This window comes from Coturnix japonica, chromosome 1 (assembly GCF_001577835.2).
Source record: "Coturnix japonica isolate 7356 chromosome 1, Coturnix japonica 2.1, whole genome shotgun sequence".
In the NCBI taxonomy this organism is placed as follows: domain Eukaryota; kingdom Metazoa; phylum Chordata; class Aves; order Galliformes; family Phasianidae; genus Coturnix; species Coturnix japonica.
The window spans coordinates 126,992,169-127,010,712 of record NC_029516.1 but is presented as its reverse complement, the minus strand read 5'-3'; the positions used below and the strand labels follow the sequence as shown (position 1 = coordinate 127,010,712).

General features: G+C 41.8%; 2 protein-coding genes across 3 annotated transcripts; one reads left to right on the top strand and one right to left on the bottom strand.

The window, feature by feature from the left end:
* Positions 1-296: 296 nt before the first annotated feature.
* LOC116652749 lies at positions 297-6,729 on the top strand. Its single transcript, XM_032442010.1, has 2 exons — positions 297-752; positions 1,166-6,729. The coding sequence occupies exons 1-2, from the start codon at positions 503-505 to the stop codon at positions 1,465-1,467; spliced, it is 552 nt and encodes a 183-aa protein (XP_032297901.1). The 5' UTR covers positions 297-502; the 3' UTR covers positions 1,468-6,729.
* On the bottom strand, positions 6,162-17,932 carry ARGLU1 (arginine and glutamate rich 1). Of its 2 annotated transcripts, none has more exons than XM_015851458.2 (4): positions 17,066-17,932; positions 10,530-10,755; positions 8,078-8,161; positions 6,162-7,057 (listed from the first exon to the last, which is right to left on the bottom strand). In XM_015851458.2, the coding sequence occupies exons 1-4, from the start codon at positions 17,419-17,421 to the stop codon at positions 6,893-6,895; spliced, it is 831 nt and encodes a 276-aa protein (XP_015706944.1). In that variant the 5' UTR covers positions 17,422-17,932; the 3' UTR covers positions 6,162-6,892. The 2 variants fall into 2 exon arrangements, 1 of the variants encoding a protein (XP_015706944.1); XR_001552577.2 differs by having other exon boundaries at positions 6,166-7,057; positions 8,594-10,755.
* Between the last annotated feature and the right edge of the window lie 612 nt (positions 17,933-18,544).

Below are 18,544 nucleotides of genomic sequence, written 5' to 3'. Positions count from 1 at the left end.
GGGCGCCGCGCGTGTCACTTAGCGGCGGGGCTGCGGCGGGCGGGGCCGCGACGGGCCGGGCTCAATCGGCAGGTAACACCCCTCGGCCCCGCGGGCGGCCGAAAGGGAAGGAGAGCAATCGGGAAGTGTAGAAAGATTAAGAAATATAAATAAATAAATAAAAATCAAGAACTAAAAGTCATTGCTCAAATAGAGCGATTTGGAAGCACAGGTTTGCCTGGAGCTGGGGATGGGACGCGGGCTCTCCTTGTCCGCTGCCGGCCGCCCGCTCCCATACGCTCCGTGGGCTTCCCAAGTGCCTCCGGTTGCGCGACGACCCTGCGGCCCGGCAACCCGGGGCCGGAACCGGCGGAACCCGTGGTGGTAGTCAGGACCCCGCAAGGGTTTACGCCCCCTCCGTTTCACGCCCGCCGTTTTCTCCCTTTCCGCGCTGATAAGAAGCGGATTTTCGGACCCGACTTTTTTTCAGTTCCTCACACATCCCACTTGGCTCTGTTATCTCATGTCACCATTCGTTTTAATTATTATTAAGCCCGGACATCACAAGATGCGCCAGCCCGGAGGCTGCGGAGGACCTACAGAGGGACACCGCCGCTCACCCTGGCTGCGCCCCCGCCGTTCTCGGCCCGGCGCCGCTTGCACGGCCCCACAGCTCCCACTAGCGGCAGTCGGCGGCCCGTCGGCTGAGCCCCTCTGCCGTGCCCTGGCCGCGAGCCCACGCGGTTCTCCCCGAAAGGAGCTGCGAACTACGGGTGAGGGTCTCCCAACAGGGCTGGAAACAGAACGGACCGTGTCCAGAGCTTCGCGGCGGTGAATAGCCGCTATGTAAAACGCGAGAGGACCTGCAGAATTTCTTCCGGCATGGATTTCATGCCAAAATAGTATCTGCAGAAAGGCTTAAAAGTTAAATCCCAGGAAATTACGGCGCCGCTCCCTCTGTCGTTTCCCTACCGTTTAGTTCAAGTGAGCAAAGAGCGCGCGACAAAGGATTGCAAATAAAGAACCAAATTCGTGTAATTTTATTATCAGAGGAATATCTGCCTACGTTTAAAAATCGGCGGGCGAACGCCGCGTAGACGGGCAGGGAGAGCGGCTGCAGTTTGCTTTTCTCACCAAACATCGAACGCCTTCTAAGTAAACTGCTTAATTCAATTTGAATTCGCAGGCGGGACGGGATTGCAGAACCGGAGACTCGCTTTGCTGGGAAAAGGATCCGCTCCCCAGGATGGGGGCTTAGCACCCGAGTGGGAGGCACAGATTGCGCATCGGGGGCCGCAACGGAGCGAAGCGCTTCGTTATCCGAGTGTGAGCAAACGCGAGGCGCGGAGCCCGGCGGGAGCCAAGGTAAACACGGAGCCCGACAAATGCTCCCAGCACCACCGACGTGTAAAGTGGGTTTGCCTCGATCTTGTCACGCTGCCGCTTCTGTTTGTTTGGAAGCAAAAGGTGATGGGCGGTGTTTTGTGAAAGCTGTGAGTAAACGGTGACCTCTAGCTCGCCGTATCCTTTCCTTAAGTAAACCGGGGGAAATGAAGAGCGCTGGTATTGTCTGAAAATATCCTCCTGCGGCTAAATATATCGCTTGACTCCTATTGTGCAGCGGCTAATCATTCTGCGTAAATACAGCTGTTTTCGTCCTCACCGTGCTCGCCATAACCCACAATAACAAAACCATCTTGACTTGGGAACCCGGCGAAAAATGGGAACTTATTTCTGGAATACCCCAAGTAGCAACGGTTAAAAAAAGCCCAAAGCGATGCGGCTTCGGGTCCCCTCCTTGCCAGCGGGGCCGAGCTGTTGCAGGTCGCGGCAACGAGCGGGGAGCGGGTGGTGCTCAGCTGCCGAGGGCCCGGCGTGCTGCTCCCCGCGGCCCCGCTGCTTCCAAGGGCATCGCCTCGTACAAGTAGACATGGGAATACGAGTCGGGAAGGGGGTAAAATAATAACTGAAAAATAAATTACAAAGTTAAGGGGTTTTTTTTTTCGTTTGTTTTAACGCGGGGGGGTTATTGCACGAGGAAGGCGAGGAGAAGCGCGTTTTGGGATTCGCGGGGAGCGAACGTGGTTTCCTGACAGACTAACTGAGAAGGGATAGGTTTTTCGGGGAGGAAATCCTGCCGGTGCCGTGGGGAGCGATGCCGCACATCCCCTCTACACCCCAGCTGCCCGTGCTGGTCGGTGGGAGGCCACAGGCAAGGACCGGCAGGCGATGGAGTGAGAGCCGCCGAATGCGGGTGACCTTCAGGGAAAAAGTAACGATAAAAATCAGGGCTGTGTTGTTTGCACTGCTTAAACCTCTATTTCCTTTACTTCATTCAGCTTCACGGCAAAAGTCGGGTTTATCCTGGAATAATTTGTTTTGGCTTCTTTTCGGCACTGAGGAGGGAGATGCATAAATATTTGCTTTGATCCTAAGAAATCTGTGACAAAATTTGCAGCTAATTTGAACCGGAGCAAGGTTGGGCCCGTATCCCGTGTTCACTTTTAAGTGCATATCAGAAATAACAGCTAATATTCCCCTGCCCGTGGCGGGGGGTGGAGGGTTTGAAACAAGATGATCTTTATGGTCCTTTTCAACTCAGGCCATTCTACGATCCTATGAAATAAGAATAACGTGATGGGAAATTTTAAATGGAAATTTTGAAGTGGAAAAGCCCACCCTCATTTGTCATGACTCAAAACTAATGTTTCGGTAATCCAAAAGAAAAGTGGAAAAGATCTAATAAGTATTGCCACATTTAACAGAGATAAACGATCGCTGCTTCTTTAAAGCGATTTAAATGCAGCCTTTATTGGTTGTACAAAAGGCCAAGTGTTCTGGATACTTGAAGAAGCTCCTAAAATATCATTAACACCATAACAATGTATCTTCTGTATTTATGGTAGAGTTAATGTATATTCAGATGTTTTAGTACTTCTCCACGTCTGTTTTATAACTGCAATTTTGGTTAACCAGAGCTTTTTAGAAAATGAGCTTGGCTCTCCCTAAATATAGCCATGGAACTGAAGCAGTCTTGTAATAAAAATCGGAAAAGAACTTGGTACATTCTAACCATGCGCTTCAGTCCTCTGTTTGATTTATTTTTATATGGTCTCTCACTGCCATTGAGTGAAAATAGAAATTCTTATTTATTTGCGGTCTGCAGCAAGACAGGGTGGGAAAGAAACGGACTAAACCACTACTACACAACTCCTCTTTTTATAAGGGTTTATGTTTCCTTGTCCACAGCTGACCACTGAGCCAACATAGCCTAAATGTCAGTCCAGGAAAGATGATAGGAAACATTAGCTTGTTGAGTATGGAAATGTCAGGAGAGACGCAGTACTCCCCAGCTGGCTAACGAAGCGATGGGATGGCGAGAGGGAGCATAATCCTGATGTCCATGCATTAGGTAGCACTAGCATGAAAATGAAACAGAGATGTGTGAAAAAGTCACTGTTCAGCTCTACTCGGTTCATTCCTGGTCCAAAACTATGCAAGCCTGGGCACTGCTACCATATCCGTATCGGAAAGTCTTCGGTACACAGATACCTTTGCAATTCTCTTTCTGAAATAAATCACCCCTGCAGTGCAAACTGAACAGTATTTATCAAACCTGAATTTTACTTGAACTTAAGTCAAGACTCTACAAGAGCGCAGCTAATCATTTCACCGCCGCTTGCCAAAGTACACAGCCCCAGATACTCCGAGAACACTTAACAAGGCCTTTCGTGCAGTTGAAAGTGAATCACAAACAACTGAGAGCAGACCTCTCTACGTTTGGGGTACACTTAAATAACAGCACAGACATACTCAAATAGAGGGCACATTAACAACGTCAGAAAGACCGTAAGAGTAACAGACTGTAAAGATGTACACTTTTGTTTTAAAACAAGAGAATGGGTGAAATATTGATACTTGAAGGTTGTACAGGCATATTTTCCTATATGCAGTATGCAGTCACTCAGCAGCCTTGTGAAGCTTCTAGTACACCAGCTCCCCAGTACATCTCAGAGCATTCAGCCTCCCACATTGGTAGAAAAATAATTATGAATGATCATGGGAAGCCCAATGGGCAGTTCAACCTCCAAAGCAGCTTTCTGCTTTGAAATAGAGCACGGACTAAGATACCGCTGCCACGTCCTCTGCTCTTTCCTACATCTGCCAGAAGGATGCAATAATTCTCCAGGATGTTTATGATCAGGGGTGAGAAAAAGAAAGATCTCCCCTGGAATCAAGTATGGAAAATGAATACTGCTCAAGGCAGCAGCAACTGAAAAGGGCTTACTTGCCTCCCTGGGAATGAGGAGGGGAGGAAAAAAAAGAGGAACACAACAAAAAAGAGGAACAGCTCGAGTAACTGAAAAATGGAAGTTTAAACTCCCAACTGTAATATAATAACAAATAATCACCCGATACAATTTCTAGCAGCAATTTCAGCAAGTTTTCCGGGTAAGTTAATACCTTAATGGAGACTGACACCCACTCAGATTAATCATTAGCTAAATAAGAGTCTGCACATTAACAGACTTTACATCAGATGTGTATCAATGGAAAATAAATATATCTGAAGTTCTTATCAGATGTCAGTTTAACCATCCTCAAACTGTGCCCCTCGTATTTCCCTAGAAATCAAAAGCAGCCCTGAAGACCTACAGTAAAAAACAGTGGTGAGGACCAGAACAACGCAAATATGTAGTTCACCCGTGCCACCTCTACAAGATACTAACACCTAGAACAGTTCCCACCACCTGCACTTCAGCCCACCCCCAAAAAGTATCTGTCGGTACCTTCTTTTTCAGGACAAAGAAACACAAGTAGGAAGTTGTGGAATGGATTAATTTTAACTAACACTTTGTCCACAAAGTAGTCCTAAAAGTGTGAATGGAAATAAACTTTCACAGTTTAAGTCTACGTGACTTTAAGTGTAAAGAACAAATACTACTCTTTAACAGAAAACCAGTGATTAGAAACCAAAATTCCTAACAGCACAGCTGCATGTATGACAATGTAGCTTCTTGCTTTTAGAAGAGGAAACAAAAATGCATAGGTCTGTTTGAGTATCCACTTTTAATAGCTTGTTTCTCTTAAGGGAACAGGGGTTGTTTTGTTTTAGAAATACAGGTATCAGTTGAGCTTTAAATACAGCCTGCTCCTGCCAACAGGTCACGTACATGATTTATTTGGTTTCAGCCTTTTGTTTTTATGCATTAAGAAACCTTCAACCTTCTTTTTTTTTAGTACAATATATAGAAACAAATGTAAGTACAGTTAAAGTGTAGGTTTTTTACTGTCTTGGCATTTTTCTTGACATAGTGGACAAAGCGATACACATCCCATCTACCCCCCAAACCCAGGCTTCATACAAAGCACGCTGAATGCTCACACTCAACTTGCTTTACATTTAATTTGGCAAATCTACAGAAACAGATCCGTAGAGAATATCAGGAATTATTTCCATCTTTATCCAGCAACATCCAAATGTTCCAAATCCAAATCCAACTCCTGATTTCTTTCATTTTACGTATACTATAGTTGTTGCATACTGGTAGGAGAAATGTTTCAGAGCTGGACAAGTTATAGTAATTTAGGTTCCAGTAGAAGAGTTGTATACCAAAAGGGGATTTTTTAATATCATTTTCAATCTATCATTTCATTTTTCAAAATAGCGGGTAACATTCAAGATCTTGTATACGAGTTCGCATTTGCAGTCTGCTAAAACAATTTATTTAAACAGAATCTTACTTTCTGCTTTCCACTTGTGGAAAAAAAACCTTCTATTTCTAAATCCTTTAGGATCTGATTCATTATATGGTAATGATATCAACTTATAGCAGTATACTGTGTTATGAGATAAACTGAAGGGGATTCGATATTTATGTACTGGTGTAGGTGCAGTAAGCCATACAGCTGTTTAAACATGATAACGCAGCTGAAATAAGTCTCTGTCAGAAGGAAAAAACACAACAAAACCAACATTCATAAAAACAGCAGCAGCCATCAAAAACATTCACAACTGCAGGGATTTTTTCTGTGTGTAATTTTGCATTGTAAGTAGGAGAAGCCACAATAGTTTAAAAGCAAAATTAAAAATATATCACTATAGTCTTGCGCTTAATAACGTGAATTGTCATTCTCACAGCTGTTTATAGAAGTGTACTAAAAAAATTTACTTAAACATATGAATTTAAGACTTTCACTTTATTCAGCAAATTGGTTTATTTACACAATGGGGAACGCTGGTTGAATGCTGTCAATGTAATAAAAACAAATCTAACAGAGACAATACTGAACTCTCCCTATGTATTCATAGCAGAAATGACAAACTATTTCCTTACCTGTATCAGGAACATCAAGCGCAACAATGGGACAGTATCATAGGACACTGATTTAACAATAAGCCACAGAGGTCCAGTAATACCATGGCAATTTACTCATGTATTCACTGACTTTTAAAAAAAATAATTAAGAGTCAGCAATACCCAGTATAAACTTCTGTCAGCTATCAGAGTCAAACTCTGATGAGTAGGTCCGTAAAACCTTATCAGATCATCCACAACTCATAGTGTCCTGATGTGCTTCAGACCACTAATACAGAAACGAATACGTGAGAACATATTATTCTCTAAAAGGCAACAATGATCTGATAAGGGTTTAACTTAATGGAGTTAAAAAATAAAAATAAAAATTAAGAATTGCAGAGCACAGCCCCTATTAGAACAAGCTAACTTTCCAGATTTTCAAAAAAAATAAAATAAAATAAAAAGACAAAAAAAAAATTGAGAGAAAAGAAAAAAAACAAACAAACACTTCAACATGAAGCTACCATACAAAGTTTTTTGTTGGTGGTGTTGTTTTGTTTTTTTTTTTAAATGTTTTTTTTTCTTCTTGTAAGAGAGTTCAGAGTTGTATTTTAATCTTGGCTCTTTAGTGAGAAGGACAGTTTTGGCCTAGACTTTCCTTTGCCCAAGATAATTTTTTGCTCTTCCTTTTGCTGACGTTGCCTCTCTTGTTCTAGTTTCATCCTCTCCTCATGAATCTTTCTTTGTTCTTCAACAATTTTCAATTGTTCTTCAGCCTACGTATGAAAATGGCAGAATTTAAGCCAGCATATTTAGCAGTCATAAAAGCAATTTAAAAGTCTGCAACCAATTCCACATATTTGTGCCAGCATTACCGGAGCTAGATGCCACAGTCACTTTCAACTGAACTATTTAAAAAATGGTGGCATTAAATAAATGCAGAAGAAGCGCCAAAAACTTTTTACAGATTTACAGCTAAAATATCAGAATCTTTGATGCTTATTTGAAATATTTTTCAGTGCTGTTTTGCAAACAATGTATTACATGCTAATTAAGGAAGTCAGCGTATAGAGAAATTTGCCTGACACCTGTCACAACAGATAAAAGTCAGTATATAATGAAATAACAGACCTTCAACAAAGGTCTCCCACCTCCAAGACCCTCCTAATTCAAAGCAATTTCTACATGATTTTTACATCCTTACACTGACTTACAATCCTTACAGCTCTTCCTATAGTCTCCTATGAGGCGCTTATTTTGGTCATTACACCACTTAATAACTTAAATTTTATCATGAGGTGATTAGAACCAGCTAAACCACACTGAACATCATAATGAGGCAAGAACTCATTTAAATCAGTTTGGATATCAACATAATCGACTTTCAAGTCTTAGACTTCCACTTTAAGTCCCACTCAGCAATTGTGCATCAATATTACAATAGTCTCAAATCCAGTTTACACTTGTCCTGTTCAGTGAGAAAAATTAAGTCATTTCTTTTGTCTTTGCTAACTTACTTCACCTCTTCCTGTGAGATATAAAAACATACTTAATTCTAAAGGCAGCAATTCTGCTCTAAATTAACAAAGCACTCGAGCAATTTTTTCAGACTACTGTTACTGTTAAAGAACTGGTTAGTTACGCTCGAGGGCAGGAGTGCAACGGCACTGCAGACATAACCAGCAACAGACAAGTAAAATTCTAGAAAGCATTGATTTGTTTATTTTAATACTGTTGCAAATCAGGCAGAAGGACCTGTATTTCCCTACAAAAATGTTAACTACATCTTTACATACCAGTTTAGCTTGTGCTTCTGCAATTTTTCGATTATTCTCTTCTAGTATTCGTTCTAGTTCCTCACGCTTTGCACGCTCTTCTTCCTAAAGGGGAGGACAGGGTAAGATGTTAGTAAAGTAAAACATTCATCTCTGCACTTTCACTAATCTTTCTCACAATTCTTTTGTGAAGTGACTTAAAGTGGCAGCTTTACAGCCACCTATTTTGTCTCACAACGGTAAATTGTGCAGCCACTAAAAATCGGTCTCATCTCTAATACTAAATTTAAATCATCCCGCCCAGTCCAAACAGCAACCAACTAAACCCTCCCTAATCACAGAATCCTGACAATTTATTACTACAACTTTAATACCACACAAATCAACAAGGACAACTACAAAAACTGGAAAGTATTTACCAAATTAAAAGTAATATATAAAATATAAATAAAGTGAATAGTTTGTCTCACCAATTAAGTATACCTACGTATTCTTTACCTATACTCCTTTAATCAGCATTAAAAGTTGAATATTTACTGTCTTGTCCAGTGTCCTGCAGAGTGTGCTCCTCGGCTGCCATACGCGCCAGCTTCCTCTTTAAAATGATTTGTACTGTTAGCTTGGCAATACCTGCATCAGCAGCTCAACCATTTATAAAGAAACAACATACAAGGAAGGCTGAGCTGAGGAATGCAGATGTTTATGATAGGAAGGAACAAAAATATGTAAATCATTCCTAAGGCAAACAATTAATAAGAAAAATACATTTACTGTTAGTGGAAAATACAAATGGTAATCCATACTTCATGGAGCTATGGGCTTCCTTCATGGGGAGAATGGACTTTACATTCAGTATTTTGACAATTTTAAGACAGTTGAAACTGTCATTAGCAGTCTGAACTTGGAATTCTGGAATCCAGGGAAGGCAAGATCAGGAAATAAAGCCTTGTAATTGTTGTTTTCTTGGTGAATTTTATGGAACTCTGTTATGCAACCCATAAATATGAAGACTGCGTGAAAGATTTTGAGGTGTTTCAGTTTACATAGTATATATCCAAATTATTTTAATATGTGGAAGATTTAAAGTAAGCCAGAGGTTTGTGTCTGTGTAAGAAAAAAAAAGTTAATATGAACAAAGCAAGCATACGAAGAGAAAACTTCTTACTATGACTAGTAACCAGCTACTAGCTAGCACACTCCACTCCAGGCATAGACGTTTATTCTGTACTGCAAAGGAACTGATGGGGTTTCTCCGCATCATATTAAATGTAACAAAAATACTTTAAAAAAAAAAAAAAAAGTCATGAATATGATTAAATAAAAACCTGTATCAAGCATTTGCTGAGTATACACACCTAAATTCAACTTCAATTCCTTTATAGGTGAGGTCTGAATTTACAGAACAAGTATAATTTAATATCCCTAATATTTGTTATAACTCAGGCTTTTTTTGTTTTAAAGGTGCTTGTGACAGACAAGTCATATTCAGTACAAAGGTAAAGCTTCAACGCTATTGTATTTCCTTTTGTAAGCCAATCAAAATATTAATTTAAGACAAATGTATGCAAAGTGAAAAAAGCATTTGACACTCATGACTGCTTAGTGCAAGTTTTCTTCAAAATTTAAAATTTGTCCTGACATTTCTGGATCCTGGAATGATTGGTGCAGGCAGGCATCAAAGCCTTTAGTAGCAAATTACTGTCTCACAGAAAGACATTTTCAGCTTCTGCTCCAGCTGCTGATTTGGAAAAAAACCAAAACAAAAACCATACAAAAAAAAAAACAAAACAAAAAAAAAACAACCAAAAAACCCCAAGTCGCATGTTCAGCTTGACTTGACTTCAGACAAGGGCAATCTGCTCTTTTATTAACTTCTAGGGAAAAAAGGAATTGTTAGTAGTTATTAAAAGTGGATATAATGATTTGGACATAGATCCTTCATGAAGACGTGGATGGGCTTATGCTCGAAGTCCCAGAATTAGTCCATGTACGCTCAAAGAAAATGTTTCAAAAGAAGAGTAAGAAACCTATTTGTTAAAGACAGGCATTGCAGCTCAGTGCTGGACCCTGCTCTTTGCCTGACTGAAGGCAAAAGCCTCTTACAGTCTAGGTAAACAAAATGAAACAAATGAAGGATACATAATTACAGATTTTTTAATACCCTTCCCCAGAAAAGAAAGGACCGTTGATAAATCCTGCAGCCATGGCAAAAGTTTCAAACAATACTGAAATATGTAGGTCAGTTCCATTAAAAATCAAGTATCCTTGTTCAGGTTTTAGGAGAATAACTGTTTAAGTATCAGTGAGCTCCTCTGAATAGGCTAAAAATTAAGTTTCGCAGCAATGAAAGTTTATACGAGAAGGGAATTAGATTTGTTGTATTCCATCTCTTTCTGAACCGAACAGGAGGCACAAACCGACACTGAAAGTTTTGCCATGGACTGTCTCTACTTTCCAAACGACCGAGCGTTACCTCTCTGGCTTTTTGTGCTGCAAGTTCAGCTTGTCGCTGTCGCTCGAGTTCTTCGAGCAACTGTTTTTCCATGATGCGCTTAGCCTCCTCCACCCTGCGGAGAACCTCTCGCTCAATCTCATCCTTCCGTTTCTCCAACTCTTCTTCCACTCTTTTAGCCACAAGCTCTTCCACTCTTCGAGCAGTTTCTTCCTCTATGAGTTTCTCTTCGATTTCTTGTTGACGACTAGAAAATGCAAACATGAAGATAAACTTTTTAAAATCAGTAAAAATGGCTGCACTGAAACAAACTCATACATACAAAGCACCAACCACACTACCGAATCAACTTTTCATAGTTTTATTTCACACACACAGCTATGTGTATAGACCATATACTTCAACAATTTCAACCAATGTTGAAAGGTGCATTGAAATGAACATTTAGGCAATCATAAGGACCTTTAAGATCATATCACATTTAACATCTCTCCGTATCTCAAGACATTAAGCTGAGAGAAGCTTAGGACGACAGCTTGTCATAGTACTTCTTGATATGAAAAGGCACCGTTTTACATGAAAAAAAAGACACCTCGCATCAAAGCTTGGTCATTCTTCACTCTTAATTTTATACAAAGTAAGGCAACATGACCCTGTAAACACTTGTCTTCAAATCAGTATCAAACAAAACAGATTTTAGTTCAGCAACAAACTAAAAAAAAGTAATACAAGTTATAAATCTAATATTTCAGTGAGAATTTATGGCGTAGTTTTTGTCATTCAATACTCTATCAAATTTTAAATACTTTAGCTCTCCTTTGTTTCCCACAATTATCAAAAATTCAGCATGCCAAATACTGCCCCATCTGGAGAACTACATCCAGGCCTGAGGCCTCCAGCACAACAAAGATGCACAACTCTTGGAACAGGTCTAGAGGGCCTCTAAGATGGTCAGAGGGCTGGAGCACCTCTCCTATGAAGAAAGGTTGAGGGACTTATTTAGCATGGAGAAGAGAAGGCTCCAGAGAGACCACATTGCAACTTTCTAATAAACAGGAGAGAGAACAGCTGCTTATGAGAGAGGAAGTGACAGGACAAGGACAAATGGTTTTAAACTAAGACAGAGGAGGTTTAGTTTAGATATTAAGAGGAAGTGTTTCATACAGAGGATGGTGACGTAGTGGAACAGGTTGCCCAAGGAGGCTGTGGGGTCATCCTCGGACGCATTTGAGGCCAGGCTGGATGTGGCTTTGGGCAGCCTAGTCTGGAAGCTGGTACCTTGCACATAGCAATACGGTTGAAACTAGATGATCATTGTGGTCCTTTTCAACCAAGGCCATTCTACAAAATGCACTCTTTGATTAGGTCAATTTGCAGGTTGAATTTTCCCAAATGAAGAAAACCTTCTAGGTAGTAACCAACTGTGTATGACAACTGGATACCCAAAAATTAACTCTGTTGTTGTTTTTTGTTCTAATATAAAGTGAATGCTGTCTAGCTGTATTTCATATAGTTAAAGGAAAAGGTTTCGTTTAGTAAAAGGAAAAGGTTGTTTTGTTTTGTTTTTTTCACCTTGAAACTGAACTTCCATTTTAAGTACTCAGTGTATAACAAAACAAACTTATCAACTTACCTTCTGGCCTGTCAACACCAGGAAACCATGATTCAGAATAATACCAATTGTTTTAACATTCTAATATCCTCTCATTTTCAAAATGCTTACATTTTCCTACCTTATTTATGTTCATAAAATATCCAGACTTGGAGGGGACTTTAGGCTGGACATTAGGAAGTATTACTTCTCGGAAAGGGTAGTCAGGCATTGGAATGCACTGCCCAGGGAGGTGGTGGAGTCGCCAAACATGGGAGTGTTCAAGAAACGTTTGGATGTTGTGTTGAGGAATACTGGATTTATCTGGAGGTATGGTTAATGCGTTGGACTAGATTATCTTTCTAGGTCTTTTCCAAACCTTTGATTAATTCTGTGATTCTGTGACTTAGAACCACAAAGTACAACTCCTAACTACTCACAGGATCATGCAAAAATGGAGGCACACAAAAGTGCTAAGCTAGATAGTCATCTAAAATATCAGGGTGAAAGGCTTCCAGATACCGCCTGGCTCATGTATCCTCTTAACAAAAGTATTCTGAGTGAAGGATGGATTCCTTCAATAAAAAGCTCTTGAAACCCCAACTCAGACATTCAGACCCAGAACATAAAATTTCTCCTTCCATTTTTCCAGTGGCAAATCGGGTCAGCATTCACTTTCAAAAAAGTAGTACAAAATCTCCTGATGTGATTTATTAAAAATAAATAAATAAAATAGTCAAAAATAAAAATAAGTAAATAAGTTTTTTTTTAAAAAAATAAAATAAATTAAAAATAAAAGCTCCTCACAGATGTTCAGAAAAATGCATCAATCCCATTTTGTTACTATTCTTCTCCAACTTATGGTCCTTTTTCAAATAGAAGTTGGAGAAAGGGTCAAAGTTTCACTCTTTTTTTTACTTTTAAATACTCTTTATTTATTATTACTCTAAATAATGCTGTATTTTTTGAAACTTTTATTCCATTCTTGGGCTATTTTCTCCGTAATGAGTCCCGTAACAACACACAAGAGGCTCTATTCTACAGAAATTAATTTTTCAGAAGCTCATATTCAAGTGCTTTATTCAACTATTTTAGTTTTACTTTTAACATTACAGAAATCTAGAATGAAAGTTAGCTAACTGAATAAAGACAGTATACAGCTATAGAAAACCCTGACACTCATATCTCAAATATCCTCAGAAACTGATGATGTACTCAAAATAAACACCATGCCTTACACACGTTTTATTCTTATATCTCTTTTCAGTAGTGCATGGGGATAGGACTAGGGGTAATGGGATGAAAGTACAGCATAGGAAGTTCCGCACGAAATGTACGCAAGAACTTCTTTACAGTGAGGGTGACGGAGCACTGGAACAGGCTGCCCAGGGAGGTGGTGGAGTCTCCTTCTCTGGAGTATATTCAAGACCGCGCCTGGACGAGACCTTCCTGTGTGACATGGCTGTAGTGCAGCCTTGCCTTTGGCAGGGGGGTTGGACTCCATGATCTCTAGAGGTCCCTTCCAACCCCTACAATTCTGTGATCCTGTGATTATCACCTCCACAAATCCCATCTGTATTCCATTACACTAAAAAAATACATCATCTCACATAGAGCATCTTTTCATGAGCATAAGCAATAACAGTGTTATAAATTTATAATAATTGTTTGGTATATATGACCAGATTTCTTCAAACACTGGAAGCAAAAAGAAATAAAATAGAATAAAGTCAAAATTCATTTTCACTATTTGTTTATGAGACTGCCTTGTGCCCACTGATAATTATATCAAATCACTGCCTGGATATCTCAATAAAGCCAAGTTAAAACACAGATGTAAACCTCAATCTAGTTGAGATCAACTATTATTTTTTCTTTTAATCACAAGTACTTACGGTACTTTACACACAAATATCACTCTCAGTAACAACTCCATATAAAGAGAAAACCATTAACATGAAAATACTTTTAGTCTCTTCCTTTTACTTCCTGAAGACCAGTTCTACAAAATATGCTTAGGCAATAGGCAGACTTCTAAGGGTGGGGGATGAGGCAAAGGGGACAACCCACCAGTTACACATGGTTGACATATTTTTTTTATTTTTTATTTTTTAATAGAATCACAGAATCACAGAATTGTAGAGGTTGGAAGGGACCTCTAGAGATCATCAAGTCCAACCCCCCTGCCAAAGCAGGCTCCCTACACCATGTCACACAGGTAGGCGTCCAGGCGGGTCTTAAATATCTCCAGAGAAGGAGACTCCACCACCTCCCTGGGCAGCCTGTTCCAGTGCTCCGTCACCCTCACTGTAAAGAAGTTCTTGCGCACATTTGTGTGGAACTTCCTATGCTGTAGTTTCATCCCATTACCCCTAGTCCTATCCCCACGCACTAAAAAAAAAAAAAAACCCTAAAAAACTGGAATCATATTAAAAGCAGAACTTATGGTATGTATTAAGGCTTGAATAGAATTGAAAAGTCAATTTCTACATGTGATCTGTCCACTAGTTAATTTGATCAGCAAGTATTTTTTCTCCCCAAACATGACTATACATAATACAAATTAGGGATGTCTTCCACAAATACCATAGGTACATGCTGTGTTGAGATTTACTGCTTGATCTCTTTGAAATATGAAGCGTGTTCTGGAAGCATCATTTAATGTTTTCCAGCACTTCTTCTCACTCACAAGTTTATTATTTGGTTGTAAGTGCCAACCAAACGTCACATTCTTCCTATGCGGGCCTCAGGACTATCTTCAAAATACAAAGTTTTCTGACTTGTACAGATAACTTAGCACATTAAAAATAAATAAATAAAATAAATAAATAATTAATTAATAAAAGCCCTTGAAATACTACATCAAATTTTACTTAGCGAGCTACAGACTGGGTTGCCTTCAGTGAGTACGCTACAGAAACAGAGCAGAAATGTCAAATACTTTAAATATACCTTTAAATATTATTAATACTTCATTTTCAACTACCTGAACAGATTCTCTCTTTCACCTTCTGAATTTTGGATGCAGATTGGCAATAAACTTCATAACAAAGACCAACACCATTTAACACTAAGTTACATAACATCTGTTATTTATTTAGTAGTCTTTAAAACCATTTAAATAATATTTTTAAAGCCATTTAATGTATTCACAAGAACACATATGAAATAAGATGTGTCACAAGGAATACCATGATATATTATTCACTGTATTTCCAAATAATTGCTTGCATTCCAACTCTTCATTCCAGAAGTAGAGTATATATATTTTTATTAATTTAGGTACTGAAGAAAATTCTGAACTGCAAAACTAGTGTCAATGACTCAAAGAGCCCTTAACATTTCTATGCGTTCACATGACACCAGTGTCAAATTCTGAAGTTACAGAATCACACACACAGAATCACAGAATGACCCGGGTTGGAAGGGACCTCAAGGATCATGTAGTTCCAACCCCCCTGCCTGGCAGGGCTACCAAACATACACCTTTACTAGATCAAGTTGCCCAGGGCCCCGTCCAACCTGGTCTTCAACACCTCCAAGGACGGGGCATCCACAACCTCACTGGGCAGCCTGTTCCAGGACCTAACCACTCTCCTAGTGAAGAACTTCCCCCTAACATCCAACCTAAATCTTCCCTCTTTTAATTTAAAACCATTTCCCCGTGTCCTGCTATTGTCAGCCCTTTTGAAGTGTTTACTCCCCTCCTGGGAGTAAGTTCCCTTCAGGTATTGAAAGGCTGCAATGAGGTCACCCCGCAGCCTTCTCTTCTCCAGGCTGAACAAACCCAGCTCCCTCAGCCTGTCCTCATAGGGGAGGTGCTCCAGCCCCCTGATCATCTTCATGGCCCTCCTCTGGACCCTTTCCAAAATCTCGATGTCTTTTTTGTACTGAGGGTTCCACACAAGTTAATGAAGGAGATGACAAAATTGAAAGCGACAACTCAGAATTACAAACTGTGTATCACCAGAACAACATAGTTGAAGAAACCCCTCAAAGTTCCACCTAAGAATTATCAGAACTTGCTGGCCTCACACATACAAATGCTACCTCTGACTAGAGAGGGTAGCATCCAAAGATGAATCGCTTTAGCACAACTGTTACATCCCGTTGCTGAAGAAAGGTCGCTTTCCTAACTTAAGAAGGTTGCTAAACATCCTAAGGTAACACAACGTTACTAAAATGAATCCTCTTTCTACGGTGAGGGTGACGGAGCACTAGAACAGGCTGCCCAGGGAGGTGGTGGAGTCTCCTTCTCTGGAGATATTCAAGACCTGCTTGGACGCCTACCTGTGTGACGTGGTGTAGGGAACCTGCTGTGGCAGGGGGGTTGGACTCGATGAGGTCCCTTCCAACCCCAACAATTGCGATTCTTTCTGCAGACTTTATGAATACCTACATTTCCCACGACAAAAACTTTAAAAGGAAAAGCTTCAATTGAAGCAACTCCCCGGTTTTCACCGTCTCCCTTGCCAAGGCACAACCAAGTACAACAAAGTCCAAAGTTACCATAGCGACTGTTCGGTATAACTTCAAACCTAGAGATGGGCCACCCCGAATGCCTCCACTCGACGCACAACAAGCGCCACGCAAAGGGGAGGAGCGCGGAGCGTGGCATCGCAGCACAAAGCCTCCGGGCGCGGAGGCCTCACCGTAGGACTAAGTTTAAGAGCACCGTAGCAGCGCGGCACACAGTGAGCGTTGCTGGGTGACACGGAGGCTGCGTGCAGCCGGCCCCGCTCGGAGCGGGCGGCCTCAACACACCCGACAGAACAAACCCTTTGGGAAGGATGGCGGGAAAAGGCAGCAGTAGGCCTCAGCAAGGCCTCAACGCCTCCTCGCCACACAGACGGCTCCAGCTTAGCGGAGGAAGGCACTGCGGCACGGAGCATCCCCTGCCTTCCAACTCTCCCCCATTTTCCTCCCCCCTACACCCTGCAGCCCCCAGCCCAGATCCGACACTCACATTTTCCGCTGCCGCTCGAACTCTGCTTTTTTCTCCTCCTCCTCCCGCTTCTGCTTCTCGTCCAGGCTGCTGCGTTTGCTCACCGTGCGCCCGAAGATGTCGATACGGTCCGGTGGGGACGAGGCGCGTTCGCGTTCGCGCTCCCGATCGCGGCGGGAGGAGGGGGCCGTGTTGGAGCGGGAGCGGGACCGGGACTCGCGGCGCCGGTTGCGTTTGCTCTCCCGGGACTTAGAGCGTTTCCGCGCCCGCTCTTTCTCCCGAGAGCGGCTCCGCGAGCGGCTCCGATTCTTCTTGTTGTGCTTTGAGCTCTTGGTATGCTTGGAGCGGGATGAGCTCCGGCTGCGGGACCGACCCATGCCGGCCGAGGAGAGGAAAGGCCGCACCGGAGACCGCCCGATTACCCCCGCCCCCTTTTACTAGTGGCGCCCGAGTGAGGAGCGAGGAGAGCCCGCACGCATCAGCACCACCCGGTCGTACTCCGCGTCCTCACTCTCTCCACCGCTTCACGCGACGAGGAGAACAAGCAGGGCCCGAGAGCGGCAGCGGGTCCGGGCGCAGACAAGATGGCGGCCCTAACAGAGCGGTGACTCTCTGCTTCCGCCCCACAATGCACCGCGCCACACTCCAGCCGTTTGCTCCCCCTCCCCTTCGCCCCCGCCTTCGGCTTTTTTTCCGGAGGTGTACGAAGCCGCTCGGCAATTCTCGGTAACCAATGGCAGGCGTTGCTCAGAAGAGGAAGCATCGTCGAGCGGCGCTTTTTCTTGCGCAAGCGCACAGCAGCAGAGCTGGTTGTTAGTGCGGCGGGTTGGGTTGGCTTTTAACTCTAATAGTTTTGCTATCTGGTTTGCAAGTTCCTTTTATTAGGCCGGCAGAGCCCCCACACCCAGTGAAGAGCTGCTCTGTGGCTGGGGACTGGTTGTGTCCTCGTTAACCGAGGGTTTCATGGAGCTTTGATTCTTTTTTAATTCATTTTTTTAAATTAATTTATTGTGTTACTTCAAAGTAGGAGTCAGATGTTATGTCTCACAGCCCATTGTGGAAGTTGTAAAAGCTATTTAAGTGTTTCTTCATCCTCTCAATAAAATTAGTTTTTCTGAGTCCTTGCTTGAATTACATAGTTTCTGGAATCTGTTTCGTTGTACTATGTTACCAGTGAACGTTTGTTTGGACATAAATTTACAACATTTCTCTTGCAGATGATGCTGTCATTTGTTAACTGTGGGCATGTTAGTAAAAGTAGGTTCAAGTCAGGTGGAAAGTGTGAACTGGTGACTCAGGGAGCATAGGTGTGTGAGGTTCCTTATCTTAATTCTGCCTGGTAGTTGTTAGTTCTTTCCACCATAACAAAACTTGTAATTGATGCTGTCCATAGTTTTTGGTGAAATAGCATGGGCTGTAGGTAGATCAACCTCTTAAATTTTGGCTTCGTGTCTTTCAGAATTATTTTTTTTCCATTCTCTTGTCTGGGAGATCTTAAGC